The sequence below is a fragment of the Belonocnema kinseyi genome, chromosome 3, assembly GCF_010883055.1.
Source record: "Belonocnema kinseyi isolate 2016_QV_RU_SX_M_011 chromosome 3, B_treatae_v1, whole genome shotgun sequence".
Lineage (NCBI taxonomy): Eukaryota > Metazoa > Arthropoda > Insecta > Hymenoptera > Cynipidae > Belonocnema > Belonocnema kinseyi.
In genome coordinates, this window is record NC_046659.1 from 117,087,814 (window position 1) to 117,103,708 (window position 15,895).

General features: G+C 22.8%; 1 protein-coding gene across 1 annotated transcript in view; it reads left to right on the plus strand.

The window, feature by feature from the left end:
* Positions 1–786: 786 nt before the first annotated feature.
* Positions 787–15,895, plus strand: part of LOC117169548 — a 29,414-nt gene continuing 14,305 nt past the window's right edge. The window contains exons 1-2 of the mRNA XM_033355968.1: positions 787–1,111; positions 7,416–7,777. Coding sequence (XP_033211859.1) covers positions 7,597–7,777 — 181 coding nt within the window. The 5' untranslated portion in view covers positions 787–1,111; positions 7,416–7,596. The remainder of the gene's footprint in view (positions 1,112–7,415; positions 7,778–15,895) is intronic.

The following is a 15,895-nucleotide window of genomic DNA, read 5'->3' on the forward strand; positions in this document are numbered from 1 at the left end:
ATACAAATTCAACTGATCCATTTTTGGTTAAAAATTATCCTTTTTTGCTCAAAAATTTTACTATTTAGTTAAAAGTTTTTAGATATAAAAAAAATATAAACTTTAATTTACTTATTTTTTCTCAAAATCCATATTTTTAATAAAAAATTAACTTTCTTTTTTGAAGATTCAACAATTTTGTTAGAAATTTATGTATTTTGTTGAGAGTCTATCTTTTTTTGGTAGAAAATTAATCTTCTGTATTGAAAATTAAAGTTTTTGGTTGAAAATTTAACCATTTGATTGAAAAATCAACTGTTTCGATGCAGATTTTTTCTTTCTTGTTCAATTCAGCTCTTTTGTGTTTAAAAATAAAATATTCTTTGTTTAAGAGATCACCACTATTACCATTTTTGTCGCGGAAAAGTTTCAAAAAGTAAAATTTTCTGAAACGGCAGATGCTTAAAGCTTTTCTAACCTAAAAAATTTTCAAAAATTCCAAATCTTCTAATCTAAAGTATAAAAATGCAATATATTGTTTATTGAAGTACCTTTATGAGTTATCCAACATCTTGAGAATTATTTTAACAATGTCTAATGACTCTAATTCGATCAGAAATCTGAAACAATTCGCAATTTTTACAGTCTCTTTTTAATGTTAATAACGTATTTACAGGTTTCAACTGTTTCGCAAATTTCAAATCAGCAACGATACATGCAGCGCTCTCTGGTGGCTTTTCTAAGAACTAACAATCATAATCAAAATATCGGACATGCGTGTTATCCGACTGTGCTCACTTCTTAAAAAGCCGGTTACTGAAAATGTAAATATATTATATAAATAACTCAGATCCTGCCCAAGGCAGCCTACTTTTTTGTCGGATACTAGAAAATGTGCCAAAATGTAAAACTGAAACCTCATTTCTTTACGTGGAATTTGTAAATATTTCGGGCTCTTCAAATTTCCTTCAAAGTGGTATAAAATGTCAATCCAAAGGTGTGTTTCTTATTCTCTAAGATTAATCTACTACCCTCTAATTGAAAGTCGAATAATTCTTCCCTTTATCGGCTTCAACAAATTCTCGTTTTCTTTATAAAAGTGTAACAAGACCTAACCTCAAAAATTTTCCAGGTAAGGTATTTTCGCTATTTTCTGTGTGGAATATACAGCATGACTCCGGCAAAATATCCCAGTTATGCACGACTTTTATTTATTATTTGTTGTCTTTAATTTATTTACTTAAAAATATACTTTATTTCTATATTATATTTTAATTCAAACTAAATTGTCATCACTTGCGAAAAAATATAGAATTTTCCTATAATTTTTTCGCGAGATTATAGGAAATTTATGATAGAAAATCGTTATAGAGAAAACTATAAATCGTTCAAAATCCATTCGAATAGATTAAATTTATTTCATAGTGTTCTCTAGAAACCCTTCAAGATTTTTTGAAATTTGTAATATCCTCTAAAATGTGCAAGGCCTCGGAATCGCCAAATACATGATATTTTTTCACAATTTTTTTATTATGGGTCGTCCATAAATTATTTAAAGCTTTTTTTTCTGAATTTTTGAACCACTAATTTTTTTCTGAATTTATTTAGGTGTCATCCAAAAATAACAAAAAATATTAAATTTTAAAAATATTAAATTTTTGACAAAACAGCTTAATTTTATAGCAGTTAGTTGCTTTCTGTGGGCAAAAAACACGAATTTTCTACAAATTACTTGAAATATTTTCATTCTAAATAAAAGACGTGTTAGTTGAACCAAAAACGACGAATTTTCAACGAAATAGTTAAATTTTCAACCGAAAAGATTAATTTTCAACATAGAAGTTTAATTTCATGCCAAATAGTTGAATTGTATGTTAAATTGTGAAATGTTAAACATAATAGTCTATTTTATAGTTAAAAAAATTTTTTGAACCAAAGAAAAAACTAATTTTGAACTAAAATATTATTAATCTTCAACCAAAAAAAAATTTCAACCTTTAACCAAGAAATTGAATTTTCAACCTAGAACGTTGATCATGCAATGAAAAACATAATAAGCAAATAAAAATTTCAATTAAAAATAAAAAACAGTTGAATTTAACCAGTAAAAACGAATTTTTATCAAAATACTGTAATCATCAACTAAAACAGATTAAATTTTAAAATAAATCAATTTTTAACCAAAATGATGAATTTTTAACCAAAAACATTATTTTTTGACAAAGTGGTTTAACTTTCTACCAAGATTAGTTGAATTTTCAATTCAAAGGGACGAATTCTCAACAAAACAGTTGCATTTTCAACCTGGAAATAATAATTTTCAACAAAAATGAAATAATTTATATTTATGTCACAAAAGATTTTAATTTTAAATAATAAACAGTTGAAAATAACAAAAAAATACGAATTTTCAACAAAGTACTTCAATTATCAACTAAAACAGATTAATTTTCAACCATACATTGCATTTTTAAATAAAATAATTTATTTTTCACAAAAAATACGAATTTTATACTAAATACATATATTTTTCACTAAATAATTTAATTTGCGACTAAAAAGATTAACTTCTGCCAAAGGAAATAAATTTTATAACAAAAAATACGAACTTTCAACAAATTGCATAAATTTTCAACGAAATATTTTTAAGAATAGATGTGATGTTAGTCAAAATTTTATTTGATTAATCTGTATTCTACATTTTTTCGTTTCTAAAAATATTTCATTAAATACTTGAATTTTTAAGCTAAAAAGATACCTTTTTTATCAAACATAGTGTACAATTTTTATTCATCAGAAATATTTTTAACAAAATAGTTAGATTTTCTACAAAATAGTTGAATTTTGAACCAAGTAGCTCAATTTTCTACCAGAGCCATTGTATTTTTAACAAAAATAATTATTTTTCAACAAGTTAATGTTTTTAACAAAAAAGTTATTTCTCTAGCCAACAGTTAAATGTTCAACAAAATTATTATATTTTCAGTTAAAAAATTTTTTGCTTAAAACAAAAAAAAACGAACTATCAACTAAAATTATAAGTCTTATAACAAATAAAAAAGAACTTTTAAGGAGGTAATTCAACTTTCAACCAAAGAGTTGAATTTTTAATCTAAAAAGATGACTTTTCAACGAAAAATGTAATAGTTGATATTTCAACAAAAAAGATTTTAATTAAAAATAAAAAACAGTTGGATTTAACCAACAAAAGCAAATTTTTAACAAAATATTTGAATCCTCATTTAAAACAGATTAATTTTAAATAAAGCAATTGCATTTTTAACCTAAAAATTTATTTCATTAAAAAAATAAGAGTTTTCAACAAAATACTTGTATCGTCAACTAAAACAGATTAATTTTCAACCACACATTGCATTTTTAAATAAAAGAATTTATTTTCCACAAAAAATAAGAATTGTAAACTAAATACATATATTTTTTACCAAATAATTTAATTTGCGACTAAGAAAATTTGGCAAAGAATATGAATTTTAAACACAATATGTAAATGTTTAACTAAATAGCTGAATTTTCTACCAAAACATACGAATTTTCAACAAATTACATAAATTTTTAACAAATTACATACATTTTCAACGAAATATTTGTAAGAATAGATGTGATGTTAGACAAAATTTTATTTCATTAATCTGTATTCTACATTTTTTCGTGTCTAAAAATATTCAATTAAATACCTCAATTTTTAGGCTAAAAAGATACCTTTTTTTCATCATCGTATTTTCAGTTTAAAAAATAATTTTTAACAACAAAAAACGAACTTTCAACTAAAATTATAAGTCATATACCAAATAAAAAAGAAATTTTAAGATATAGTTCAACTTTTAACCAAGGAGTTTAATTTTTAATCTAAAAAGATGAATTTTCAAAGAAAAATGCAATAGTTGATATTTCAACCAAAAGGATTTTAATAAAAAATAGTTATATTTAACCATCAAAGACAAATTCTCTACAAAATATTTGAACATCATTTAAAACAGATTAATTTTTAATCAAACAATTGCATTTTTAAACAAAAAATGTATTTCCTTAAAAAAATACGAGTTTAAAAAAAAATGCATTAATTTTCAACCAAATACTTAAATTTCCTACGAAATTGTTTAATTTTCAAGCCAAAACTATTAATTTTTTTACAAAATAGTTTAATTTCAACGAAAAAGATGAATGTTCAACAAAATAGTTAAATTTTCAATTTAAAAAAAAAAACATAAAATATGAATTTTCAAACAAATTGTTGAATTTTCCACAATATGATTTAATTTTGAATAAAGTAATAAAATTCGTAAACAACTAAAATAAACTCTTAACGAAAAATTTAATGGTAGGCTCAGAGATTGGAAAATGACCGTGAATTTATTTTTTGACCAGGAGTTTTACAAATTTTTAGAAAAAAAATCCGTCCAACTTAGATTTCCACCTTTATTTTTAAATTTGTTAAATTGTGATTTTTTTCAATTATATCATTCAGTTTAGAATGCGGATTTGAATTGAAAGAATTTCAAAGTGCAGTTTTAGAAACTTGAAAATTTTAAAATTAGAAACGTTTAAAATCGAAGATTTTTGATAACAAACATTTTTAGTTGATCAACTGTGAATATGAATTAATGAATGATTTTAAAATTAGAATTGCACTCTAAAATTTTAAAAATAAGTAATAATTGATTGTACAAAACAATATTTAGAAATATCTGGTTGTAAATTTATAATCAATAATTATAAATCAAATACTCAAAACGGAAAAAAACACTAAACTTTGAAAATTGCAATTTTAATTGTTCTATTTAAAAAGATTTAATTTGTAAGTCAACTTATTAAATTTTGATGTATAAATAACAATTGAACACCTATTATTCTTAGAAAAAATCGAGTAAGTTGAAGAAATATTTAGAAGTTTAAAAAAATTAAAAATTTGAAATGATTTCAAATAATTTAAGCGAAGTGTCTACGTGTACCGATAAAGCCCGGCTTTATCGATGAATTTTAAGGATTTTCCAACTTTTTAAAATTAAAATAATTTAACGTAACATAATTCAGAATAATAACCGGGAATTTCAAATTTTAACAAATTCCGAGCTAGGACTGAAAAATTTCAAAAAGGAACAAAATTCTGAATTGGAACAGGAAATTTCTCCAAAGAATTATAATTCTGAGTTGAAACAGAGCATTTTCAAATTTTAACCAATTTTGAATTGAAACTGGTATTTATCCGAAAGATTTATAATTCTTCTTGGAACAGGGAATGTTAAAATTTAAATAAATTCAAAGCTGAAATAGGGAATTTTTTATTAGAATGAATTCTAATTCTAACTTGAAACGGGATATATTAGAGAAAAAATAACATTATAAATTGGAACAGGGAATTTTACAAAAATTCGAATTCATTTTAGAAACGAAAAATTTTCGAAAAGTTTTGAAATTCCGGATTTGAAGAAGGAATTTTCAATTTTTAACCAATTCAGAGTTGGAACTGAAATTTATCCAGGAGAATAGCAATTCTAAATGGAAATTTGATTTTTTCCAACAAAATTATTGTTCTGTGTTAAGACGAGGTATTTTCGAAAAAATTAAAATTATAAATTGAAACAGGGAATTTTTAATTTAAAGAAATTTTAAATGCTTTCTTAAAGAGTGATAAAAAGTGAACAAGAACGATTTGACAAAAAGATTTTAAATCAGTTCAATATTTAAGAATTTTCAGATTTTAACGTTAAAACTTAAGCGGTTTTAATTTGAAAATCTTAGTCATTAAACAAATGTGAACGTGTGACTGAAAGTTTATGAACTATTTTGAACTTAAAAATAACTTCATAATAATATATTCTTAATTAAAGGATTTTATTAAATTTAAAATATTGTTTTAGTCTAAAATTTTCCATTTTTAACCCATTCAATTTGAAATTTTTAATTAAAAAAAAATTAATTTTTGAATATTTAGCAATATTTGAATTTTTATTAAAAAAATATTTAACTAAATTGTTTGACATAGAAAGCCTGCAATCGTTGAAATTTCGAAGAGCCTTTAAACTTTGAAGGTTATAATTTTAATTTTTGTATTTGAAAAATGCTTCTTTTGTAAGTAAAATTTTCAAATTTTGATGTATAATTTACAAATGAACATTTGTAGAAAAAATTTGAGTAATTTTAAGAGATATTTAAGAGTTTTAAAAACTGTTCAATTATTATATATAAATCAAAATTGTAAAAAAATTTTTTAAGAATTGCTGGATTTTCTGAAAATTGTAGAAAAAATTCAATTAATTTTGACAAACATTTAGAAGTTCTCAAAAAATTTCCAAAATAATTTTAACAGCAACTTAAAACAACTTCTAGATTTCTCAAGATTTGGAAATAAAATGTTGAGGCTTTGCAAGGATGTTTAAAATATTTAAAAAGAAAATAATTTAATTTCTAATTTAAGAAGTTTGTAGTTAAAAATTTTGCAATTTTTCAATATTTGATGTTTCTAACTTAAAATTCCTTAAAATTATATAATATTGAACATTTTAAAGTTCACTGATTGATTTTTTAATTTAGAGCATCGAAAATAAATAACGTCGATTTATATTTTTTTCACATTGAAAAATGTTCGTACCTTTAATTTTATACGCGTAAATTAATGAGCATTTGAATACAACATTTTAAAATTAATTTAATTAAAACTTTGAGTGCTTTCATTTGCAGCTCAGTTTTATTACCTCAAGTGGAAAATCGTATAGCTTTGAGTTCCACTTTTTTAAATTTCATTGACCTTGAAAAATGTTTGCGAACCGGTGAAAAACCGGGATTTTATTTCGTTGATTAAAATGTCCACCCTGAATTCTGTAGTGAAAAAAGAAGCAAAATTTCAGTGAAACTGCCCAAAAGACAACTTTTCAACAAAACAGTTGAATTTCCAATCATATAAAATATGAATTTTTAATAAAATTGTTGAATTTTCCACCAAATAATTCAATTTTTAATAAAATAATAAAATTCGTAAACAAATCAAATAAGTTCTTAACGAAAAATGTGATAGTAGACTTATCAACCAAGAAAAATGAACTTTCAAGCAACAATAATTGGATAAATAAATAGGAATTTTAATCATTTATAGACTAAATAAAAATTTAACTAATATAATAAAAGAAATTAAAATAAATAAACAATAAATAAAAAATAAAAATAATAATAAATAAAAAAAGTCAAATAAATAATGATGAAGTTCATTTTTAATACTTGAAACATATAATGACACTATTTTGACACTCTTTAAGAACAAATTTGACACTGTATACGCTATTTTTGATCTCTTAAAGTGAGTCCGAGGCCTGAAAGTTGAAAAAATGAGAAATAAAACGAAATCAAATATTGTTAATCCAGAAATTATTTTGCCTAAAAAAGTTCTTGATCTCTCTTGGCTCTTCTATAAATAATTCCAGCAATTCACTATTTTGGAAGTAGGAAGGAATCGCGATGGCTGATGAGATAGAGTTCAAGAATAAGTATGAGGCAAAAAACAAAGTACTCGCTTCTGGCAACGTAATTGGAAAGTTTCAATTGAAAGATAGTATTATTAGGGATTAATATGAAGACTCAAGACTTGAAAATCTAGCGAAAATCATGTTGAAACGAATTCTGTACATAAACTTTGCTACCATCGGCTCAAAAATTGTGGGCTTTCTGGCACCATTACTTATTCCACCTCTGCATATTGCCTTTCTCTACTATTTCTGGCAAGATTTCGCCCGAGATGTTGATAAGCAGTATTGTTCCTGTTCCTGCTGGGACACTGTTTTCAAAGGTAAATTTTAATTTATTATTATAATTTTTATTATAATTCTTTGAAATATTTCAGGGTATATTTATAAATAATTTGATAAATTTTTAATAGATTTGAATCATTTGACGAAATTTCTAAGATTTTAGGTTACTTTTTAGAAATTATAAAGCCTTTTTTCAAAAGCTTTAAATTTAAAATATTTTGAGGAATTTTGAAAGATTTAAAGGATTTTACAGGTTGGTCGCTGGATCGGGAAATGACCGGGAATTTTACAAGTTTTTAGAAAAAAGTATCCTTTTAACTTTGATTCTAACCGTTTTTAAAAATAATTAGTTTAATTGAGATCTTTTTCTTAAAATACAATTTTAAAAATTTGAAGAATTAAAAATTAGAAGCGTTTAATGTCGAAATTTTTTGCTAAAAAAACATTTTTTAATTTTTTAATCATGCAATTTGAAATTTTTCAATTAAGAAAAAGAACAGTTACTTAATATTTAAAAATATCTGACTGTTCATTTAAAATCAGTAATTATGAATTAAATTTTAAAAATTAAAAAAAAACACCAAACTTTGAACGTTATTATTTTAATTGTTCTGTTTAACCAAATTTAATTTATAAATCAAATTGCTGAATTTCGATGCATAAATAGCAATATTTAACACCTATTATTTTTAGAAAAAATTCGAGTGAGTTGAAGAGATATTGAACAAATTTGAAATGGTTACTAATTTAAAACAAAATATAGATTTTGGCTGATTTCGATAAAAAAAATTTAGAAGCTTTCGAAGAATTTTGACAGGCTTCAGTAAAATAAAAAAAAATTTCCTAGGAAAATTGAAATTTATTTTTTATTTCAATAAACTAAGTTTAAGATAATATTTAAAAAGATTAATAACGATTTAAAATTTTTTTTAGAATGAATGTGAAAGATTTTAAGAAAAATTTCTTTAATTTAGCAGAATTAAAAAAAAAATTTTTAAAGCATATAAATGATTCAGGATTTTGAAATAAAATTTCGAAGCATTTTAAAGATTTCTAGACTATTTAGAATGAAAATAATTTAACTTTTAATTTCAAAAGAGAATTTTTAATTTTTTTTTAATTTATAGTTGGAACTGGAATTTATACAAAATAATAATATTTCTGACTTGGAAATGGGGATTTTCAAATTTTTACAAAATTCCAAGCTAGTACTCCAAATTTTCGAAAAGGAACAAAATTCTGAATTGGAACAGGAAATTTTCCTTGGAACAGGGAATTTTAAAATGAAAATAAATTCAAAGCTGAAACAAGGAATTTTTTAAAAGATTTATAATTTTTATTTTTTAAAGTTTTCATATAAATGATCCTGAGGATCCATTGATAAAATGATCAAAGAGGTTAAAATATTTTAATATATTTTTTTAATTCTTTAGTATTTTCAAGAGCTTTAAAAATTTCCAAATGAGTTAAAAGAATTTTTAAGAGTTTAGATTTTTTTAAAAGATTACAAAACATTTTTTATTGATTTAAGTGAGTTAAAGTTCCAAGAGCTTTCAAAAGATATCAAAGGATTCGAAATATTTGAGGAAATTAAAAAAAAATTATTTTTGATTATTTTCAGTAGTTTGAAGTATTTCAAAGACTGAAATATTCTATGGTATTTTAAAAGAGCCCAAGGCATTTCGAAGCATTTTAAAGATTTTAAAACTATTTAAAATGAAAGTAATTTAACTTATAATTTGAAAAGAGAATTTTTATTTATTTTTTTAATTTATAGTTGGAACTGGAATTTATCGAGAATAATAATAATTTTGACTTGGAAGCGGGAATTTTTAAATTTAACAAAATTCCAAGCTAGTGCTGGCAATTTTCGAAAAGGAACAAAATTATGAATTGGAACAGGAAAATGAAAATAATTTAACTTTTAATTTCAAAAGAGAATTTCTAATTTTTTTAAAATTTATAGTTGGAACTGAAATTTATCCAGAATAATAATAATTCTAAGTTGGAAGCGGGAATTTCCAAATTTAACAAAATTCTAAGCTAGTACTGGAAATTTTCGAAAAGGAACATAATTCTGAATTGGAACAGGAAATTTTTCTTGGAACAGGTAATTTTAAAATTGAAATAAACTCGGAGCTGGAACAGGGAATTTTTTTAAAGAATGAATTCTAATTCTAAGTTGAGACGGGATATTTTCGAAAAAAAAATTAAAATTGTGAATTGGAACAGGGAATTTAAAAAAAAATTCCAAATCTTACTTGAAAAGGAGAATTTTCTCAAAGAATTAAAATTCTTTTTTTAAACATGAAATTTTCAATTTTTAATCAATTCTGCGCTGGAATTGGAATTTATCCAGGAGAATAAAAATTCTCAATGGAAAATTGAATTTTTCAAACAAAGTTATTTTCTTTATTGAAGCAATTCAGTTAATTATTCCAAATTTGTGAATTGTTTTCAAGTCACTTGACTGATTTTTAAATTCAGCTTGATTTTTCATGAATTCTATCTAATTCTTTTCATTTCTTTATAATTTCTCTAAATTCACTCAGAGTCTATGATAATCAATCCATTTTTTTTCAATTCCTAATATTGTTCCAATTCACTTGATTACTGTTTTTAAATTCTTTTGTAGTCATTAGTCACTTCTTGTGTTAGAAATTAGAAGGGATTCAAAGATTTGAAGAAATTTGAATTTTTTTGGTATTCGCCCTGAATTCTTTGGAATTCTTTTTATTTTTTTAATTTATTTAAATCCTTCTAAATTCACTCAATTCTACTTAATTCAGTGCATTTTGTCGAAATTTTGAAAGTTTCCCTCGAATTTTCCAAAACTTATTTCAAATGTACTGGACTCAATGACTTTTTTTCATATTTTTAAATTAATTTGATTTTTTTAATTCACTTTTGTTTTTTATGAATTTCATTCACTTCATTTTTATCTTAAAGTCATCTAAATTAATTCTAGTTTTACGGAAATCAGTGGATGTTTTTGTATTAAAATTTTTTTTTTTCAATTCCTTTGAATTCTTTTGAATGTAACTTGAATTTTTCTGAAATCTTCTGAATTTATCCTGAATTTGTTAATCTTTGAGCGCGAAAAAAGTAATATTAAAATAGTGAAGGAATAGTTAAATTGTCAACCTAAAAAGATAAATTCCCAGCAAAAAAGTGTCTTGTTTATATTTCAATCATAAAAAATGAAATTCATAAAGAAGAAGTTTTTAAACAAAACAGGCGAATTTTCGACAAAAAAAGATTTTTCACTCAAAAAAAAAATCAGAGTTTACCTAAATTGTTGAACCTTCAAGCCCGAAGACGAATTTTCTCCGCAAAAATCGAATTTTCAAACAAAAAATATGACTTTTCAGCAAAAAAATGGAACTGTTACATTTTCAGTTATGAACTTAATTTTAGACTAAAAAAGGCTTTTCCATTAAACAGTTAAATTTAAAATATCAAATAAATATAAAATAAATAAAATAATAAATAAAACGATTTAAAAAGATTGTTTGTTAACAAAATAGTTCAACTTTTAAATAAAGATATAAATTTTTAACTAAAAATATAAATCTTTAAAAAAAAATTATTTGCAAAGAAAGTCATTGTACCAAATCTTTCAAACAAAATAGTTGAATATTTAAGCAAAGAAGAAGATTTTTTAACTAAAAAGATGCATTTTCATAAAAAACGAACCATTTTGTTGAAAATAATTTTTTTTTTGCTTAAAATTCATATTTCCTGGCTGATAATTCAATTTACGAACAGAAAATTCTTCTTTGGGCTTTAAAATTCAACAATTTAGATGAAATTTTGTTCTATTATGGAATTAAAATCTTAAGTTATTGCCAATTCGTCTTTTTGCTTTTAAAATTAATTTTTTTGTGATTGAAATATCAACTATTAAGCTTTGTTTTTTGCGCACAAATTGTATCTTTCTTGGATAAAAATGCTACTGGACAGTTAAAGTATCAACAATTTTGTTAAAAATCCATTCTTTTTGGTTGAAAATGTAATTGTTTTTGTTGAAAATTCGTATTTTTGTGTTGAAAATTCAAGTTTCTTTGTGTAAAATTTACTTCTTATTTAAAACTCAAAATTATGTATTGAAAATTCAAACTAAAATTTTTTTTTGATGAAAATTAATTATTTTGTTCAAAAAAAATTTTTTCATTTAAAAATTTATCCATTTTAGTAGAGATTTAATTTTTCTTTGAAACAAATGCAACTTTTTGGTTAAAAAATCAACAATTTTGTTAAAAAGCCATCCTTTTTTGGTGGAAAATTCAACTATTTCATAGAAAATTTAATTCTTGTTTAAAACTCATATTTGGTTGTTGAAAAGTCAAATTAAAAATCTATTTTTGGTGAAAAGTCAAATTTTTTTTCTCTTTTTGATTTGGAAAATTCATGTTATTGTTTAAAATTCATATTTTGGTGTGGAAAATTCAACTAAAAAATTTTTTTGAATGAAGATTCAACTGTTTTTTTAAATTGTATATTTGATTTAAAAATTCATCTGTTTTAGTAAAAATCTCATACTTTTGGATAAAATTGCAACTATTTGGTTGAAAATTTAACAATTTTATTAAAAAGTCATCCTTTTTTGTTGACAATACGTAATTTTAGTTTGAAAATTCAAATATCTTTGTAGAAAATTTACTGCTTGTTTAAAACTCATATTTGGATTAATTTGAAAATTAATTTTCTTCGCTTGAGGATTCAGCTATTTGGCTTGAAAATTTTGGTTGAGCCACTTTGCTAAGTTGAAAATTCATCTTTTTTGTTGAGAGTTTAATTATTTTGCTGAAAACTGATTTTTTAAATTGAAAATTCAACTTCATTTTTTTGTTTTTTGTATGAAGGTTTATTTCTTTAGTTGAAAATTAAACTGTTTTGTCAATCATTAATTTTTTGCTTAATACTCCAATTTCCTGGTAGAAAATTTAATTTTTGTACCGAAATTTCGTCTTTTGGATAGAAGGTTCAACTATTTTGGTGAACTTTTGTTTCTTTCATGATTGAAAAATCTTTATTTGTTTGAAATTCGTGTTTTCAGTTTTAAAATTAATTTTTTTTAGTTGAAATATTAACAATTATATTTTTCTTGTTGAAAATTTATTTTTTATGGTTGAAATTCAATTATTTTCTTGAAAATTGAATGATTCTGTTGAAAATTCTAGTATTTTGGAAATAGGTCATATTTTATCGTATGAAAATCATTTTTTGTTTAAATAAAATAAATAAATTTGGAATTTGAATTTGAAATATTGTTGTGGTTCGTGCGTTCTATTATCTTCTTAAATTTAATTTTAGGTTCTGATTTCTGATTGTGGGCGAAAAAGTTAATTTTCAAGCAATCGGTTCAATTCTCAAGATAATAGTTAAATTTTTAATTAAAATAATCAGTTTTTAACTAAATAAAAATGACTTTACATCTAAAATTATGAATCTTCAACCGAAAAAAAACTTTTAAAAAACTAGTTAAAATTGCAAGCAAGGAATTGAATTTATACCCTAAAAAGATAAATTTTTAACAAAAAGTATAAACTTTTAACCAAGAGGATTAATTTTCTTCCAAAAAGAGTAATTTTTAACAAAATACATACATTTTTAACCTCAAAAGGTCAATTTTTAATATAAACTATTCATTTTCAAAGAAAAATGGAATATTTACATTTTCATTTAAGAAAATCAATTCTCAATTTAAAAAAACGGGAATCTTATGTGACCGGAAAATGACAGTAAATGTATTTTTTGACCGGGAATTTTAAAAATTGGTAGAAAAACATTTTCTGAGTTTGATTTTAACATTTTCTAAAATAATCACTGTTTTAATTCAGTATTTTTTAAATTGAACTATAAGTTAAGGATTAACAAGTAAATAATAATTGATTTTACAAGACGATTCGGAATCAGTTCAAAATTCAAGAATTTCCATATTTTAGCCTTGAAAATTAAATTGTTTCAATTCGAACCTTGAAATTCTTAGTGTAGTTAAACAAATAAAAACGTCCGATTGAAACTTTATAAACTATTTTTAATTTTAAAATAACTTCAAAATAATACTTTTATCAAATTTAATATATTGTTTTAGCCAAAAATTTGAAATTTTTTAATTAAGAAAAATAACAATTGCTAATTATTTAGAAATATTTTATTGTTCATGTCAAATCGGTAATTTTAAATTAAATATTTAAAACATAACAAAAAAGTAACCATTGAACGTTACAATTTTAATTGTTCTATTTGAGAAAATTTAATTTACATGTAAAATTCATTAATTTTGATGTACAATAAATATTGAACGTCTATAATTCCTAGAAAAAATTCGACTAACTTGAAGAGATATTTAGAAGGTCTGCAAAGATTCAATATAAATTAAAAATATAGATTTTTGGCGGTTTCGAACAAAAAATTTAGAAGCTTTTTAAGAATTATGAAAGGTTTAAAAAAAAATAAAAAACATTTTCTTAAGATTCCTGGGAAAATTGGAAATTGCTTTTTATTTTAAAGAAGTAATTTTAAGAAAATATTTAAAAAGATTAAAAAAGATTTGCAAAATTGTCAAAAATATTTTTCATATTACAGGATTAAGGTAGTTGTCGTGCCAAAAGTTAGATATTTGAAAAAAACAAGATTTTCTATGATTCTAAGAACCAAAATATTATATCTGATGTCATTTCAAATTAAAAACATTATTTTTTATGAAAAATGTTAAAATTCACAGAAAAAAATTATTGCTTTCGAATTTTGAAAGTAAATTTTTCTGTAGCTGCAATCGTTAGAGATTTTTGTTAAGAAAACATTTTTTAAACAAATAATTATATCTTAAGATTATTTAGTTTTTTAAAAATTAAAAACAGTAGAGTTGTAGATATTTTTTCCCGCAAATTTTTCCCGGTTCGTTCGATTTGGTTGAAAATTAAACATTTTCATTGAAAATTCGTATTTTTTGGGTTGAAGATCTTCGTAGAAAATTTACTTGTTGTTTAAAAATTATTTTTTAGATGTTGAACAGTCAAACTAAACTCTTTTTCGGATGAAAATTCAAATATTATTGTTGATAACTTGTCTTCTTAATTCAAACATTAATCTGTTTTAGTAAAAATTCCATCTTTCTTCGATAAAAATGCAATTGCTTGTTTGAAAATTAATCTTTTTCGCTTTCATCTTTTTGGTTAAAAGTTTAATTATTTTGCGAAAAACTGATCTTTTTTCCTTGAAAACTCAACTGCATGGATGAAAGTTAAACTTCTTTGATGAATTTTTTTGTATGAAGGTTTATTTCTTTGATTGAAAATTTAACTATTTTGTTGAAAATTAATTTTTTGCTTAAAATTCAAATTTCAAATTTGAAAATTTAATGTTTGTACAGAAAATTCGTCTTTCGGATTGAAGGTTCAACAATTTACGTGAACTTTTGCTTCTTTCATGACTGAATATCTTTATTTTTTGCAAGTTCGCGTTTTTTGTTTTAAAATTCAATTATTTCGTTGAAAATTTAATGATTTTGTTGAAAATTCTAGTCTTTGAATGAAAGATCATATTTTATGGTATAAAAGTAACTTTTTTTTTAAATTAAAATAAATAAATTTAAACTTTGAATCTAATTTTAGCTTCTGATTTTAGGAGAAAAGTTAATTTTCAAGCAATCGGTTCAATTCTCCAAATAATAGTTAAATTTTCAATTTAAAAAATTAATGTTTAACAATGTTAAAGATTAATTTTTTAAAAAAGATGAATTTTCAACCAAAAAGTATAAACTTTTAACCAAGAAGATGAATTTTGTTCTGAAAAGACTAATTTTCAACAAAATAATACAGTTTTAACATGGAATATTTACATTTTCATTTAAGAAAATTAATACTCAATCGAAAAAAAAATTCAATAAAGAAGTCGAATTTTCAACCAGATAACATTTCTACAAAAATCAGGGTGTTTAGCGTCCTGGAAATCCTTGAAAATCTAGAAAAGTCCTTAAATTTTTATTATCTGGAAAAACCTGGAAAATTCCTTGAATATTTTCTCATAGTCCGGCAATTTTTATTTCCTTAAGGGCATGCGACACAGTGGAATTCCTACATTACCAACCTCTTTTTTCTATTGAACAAAATTTTTTTTTGAACCATAGAACTTTTTTTGTAAATGAAATA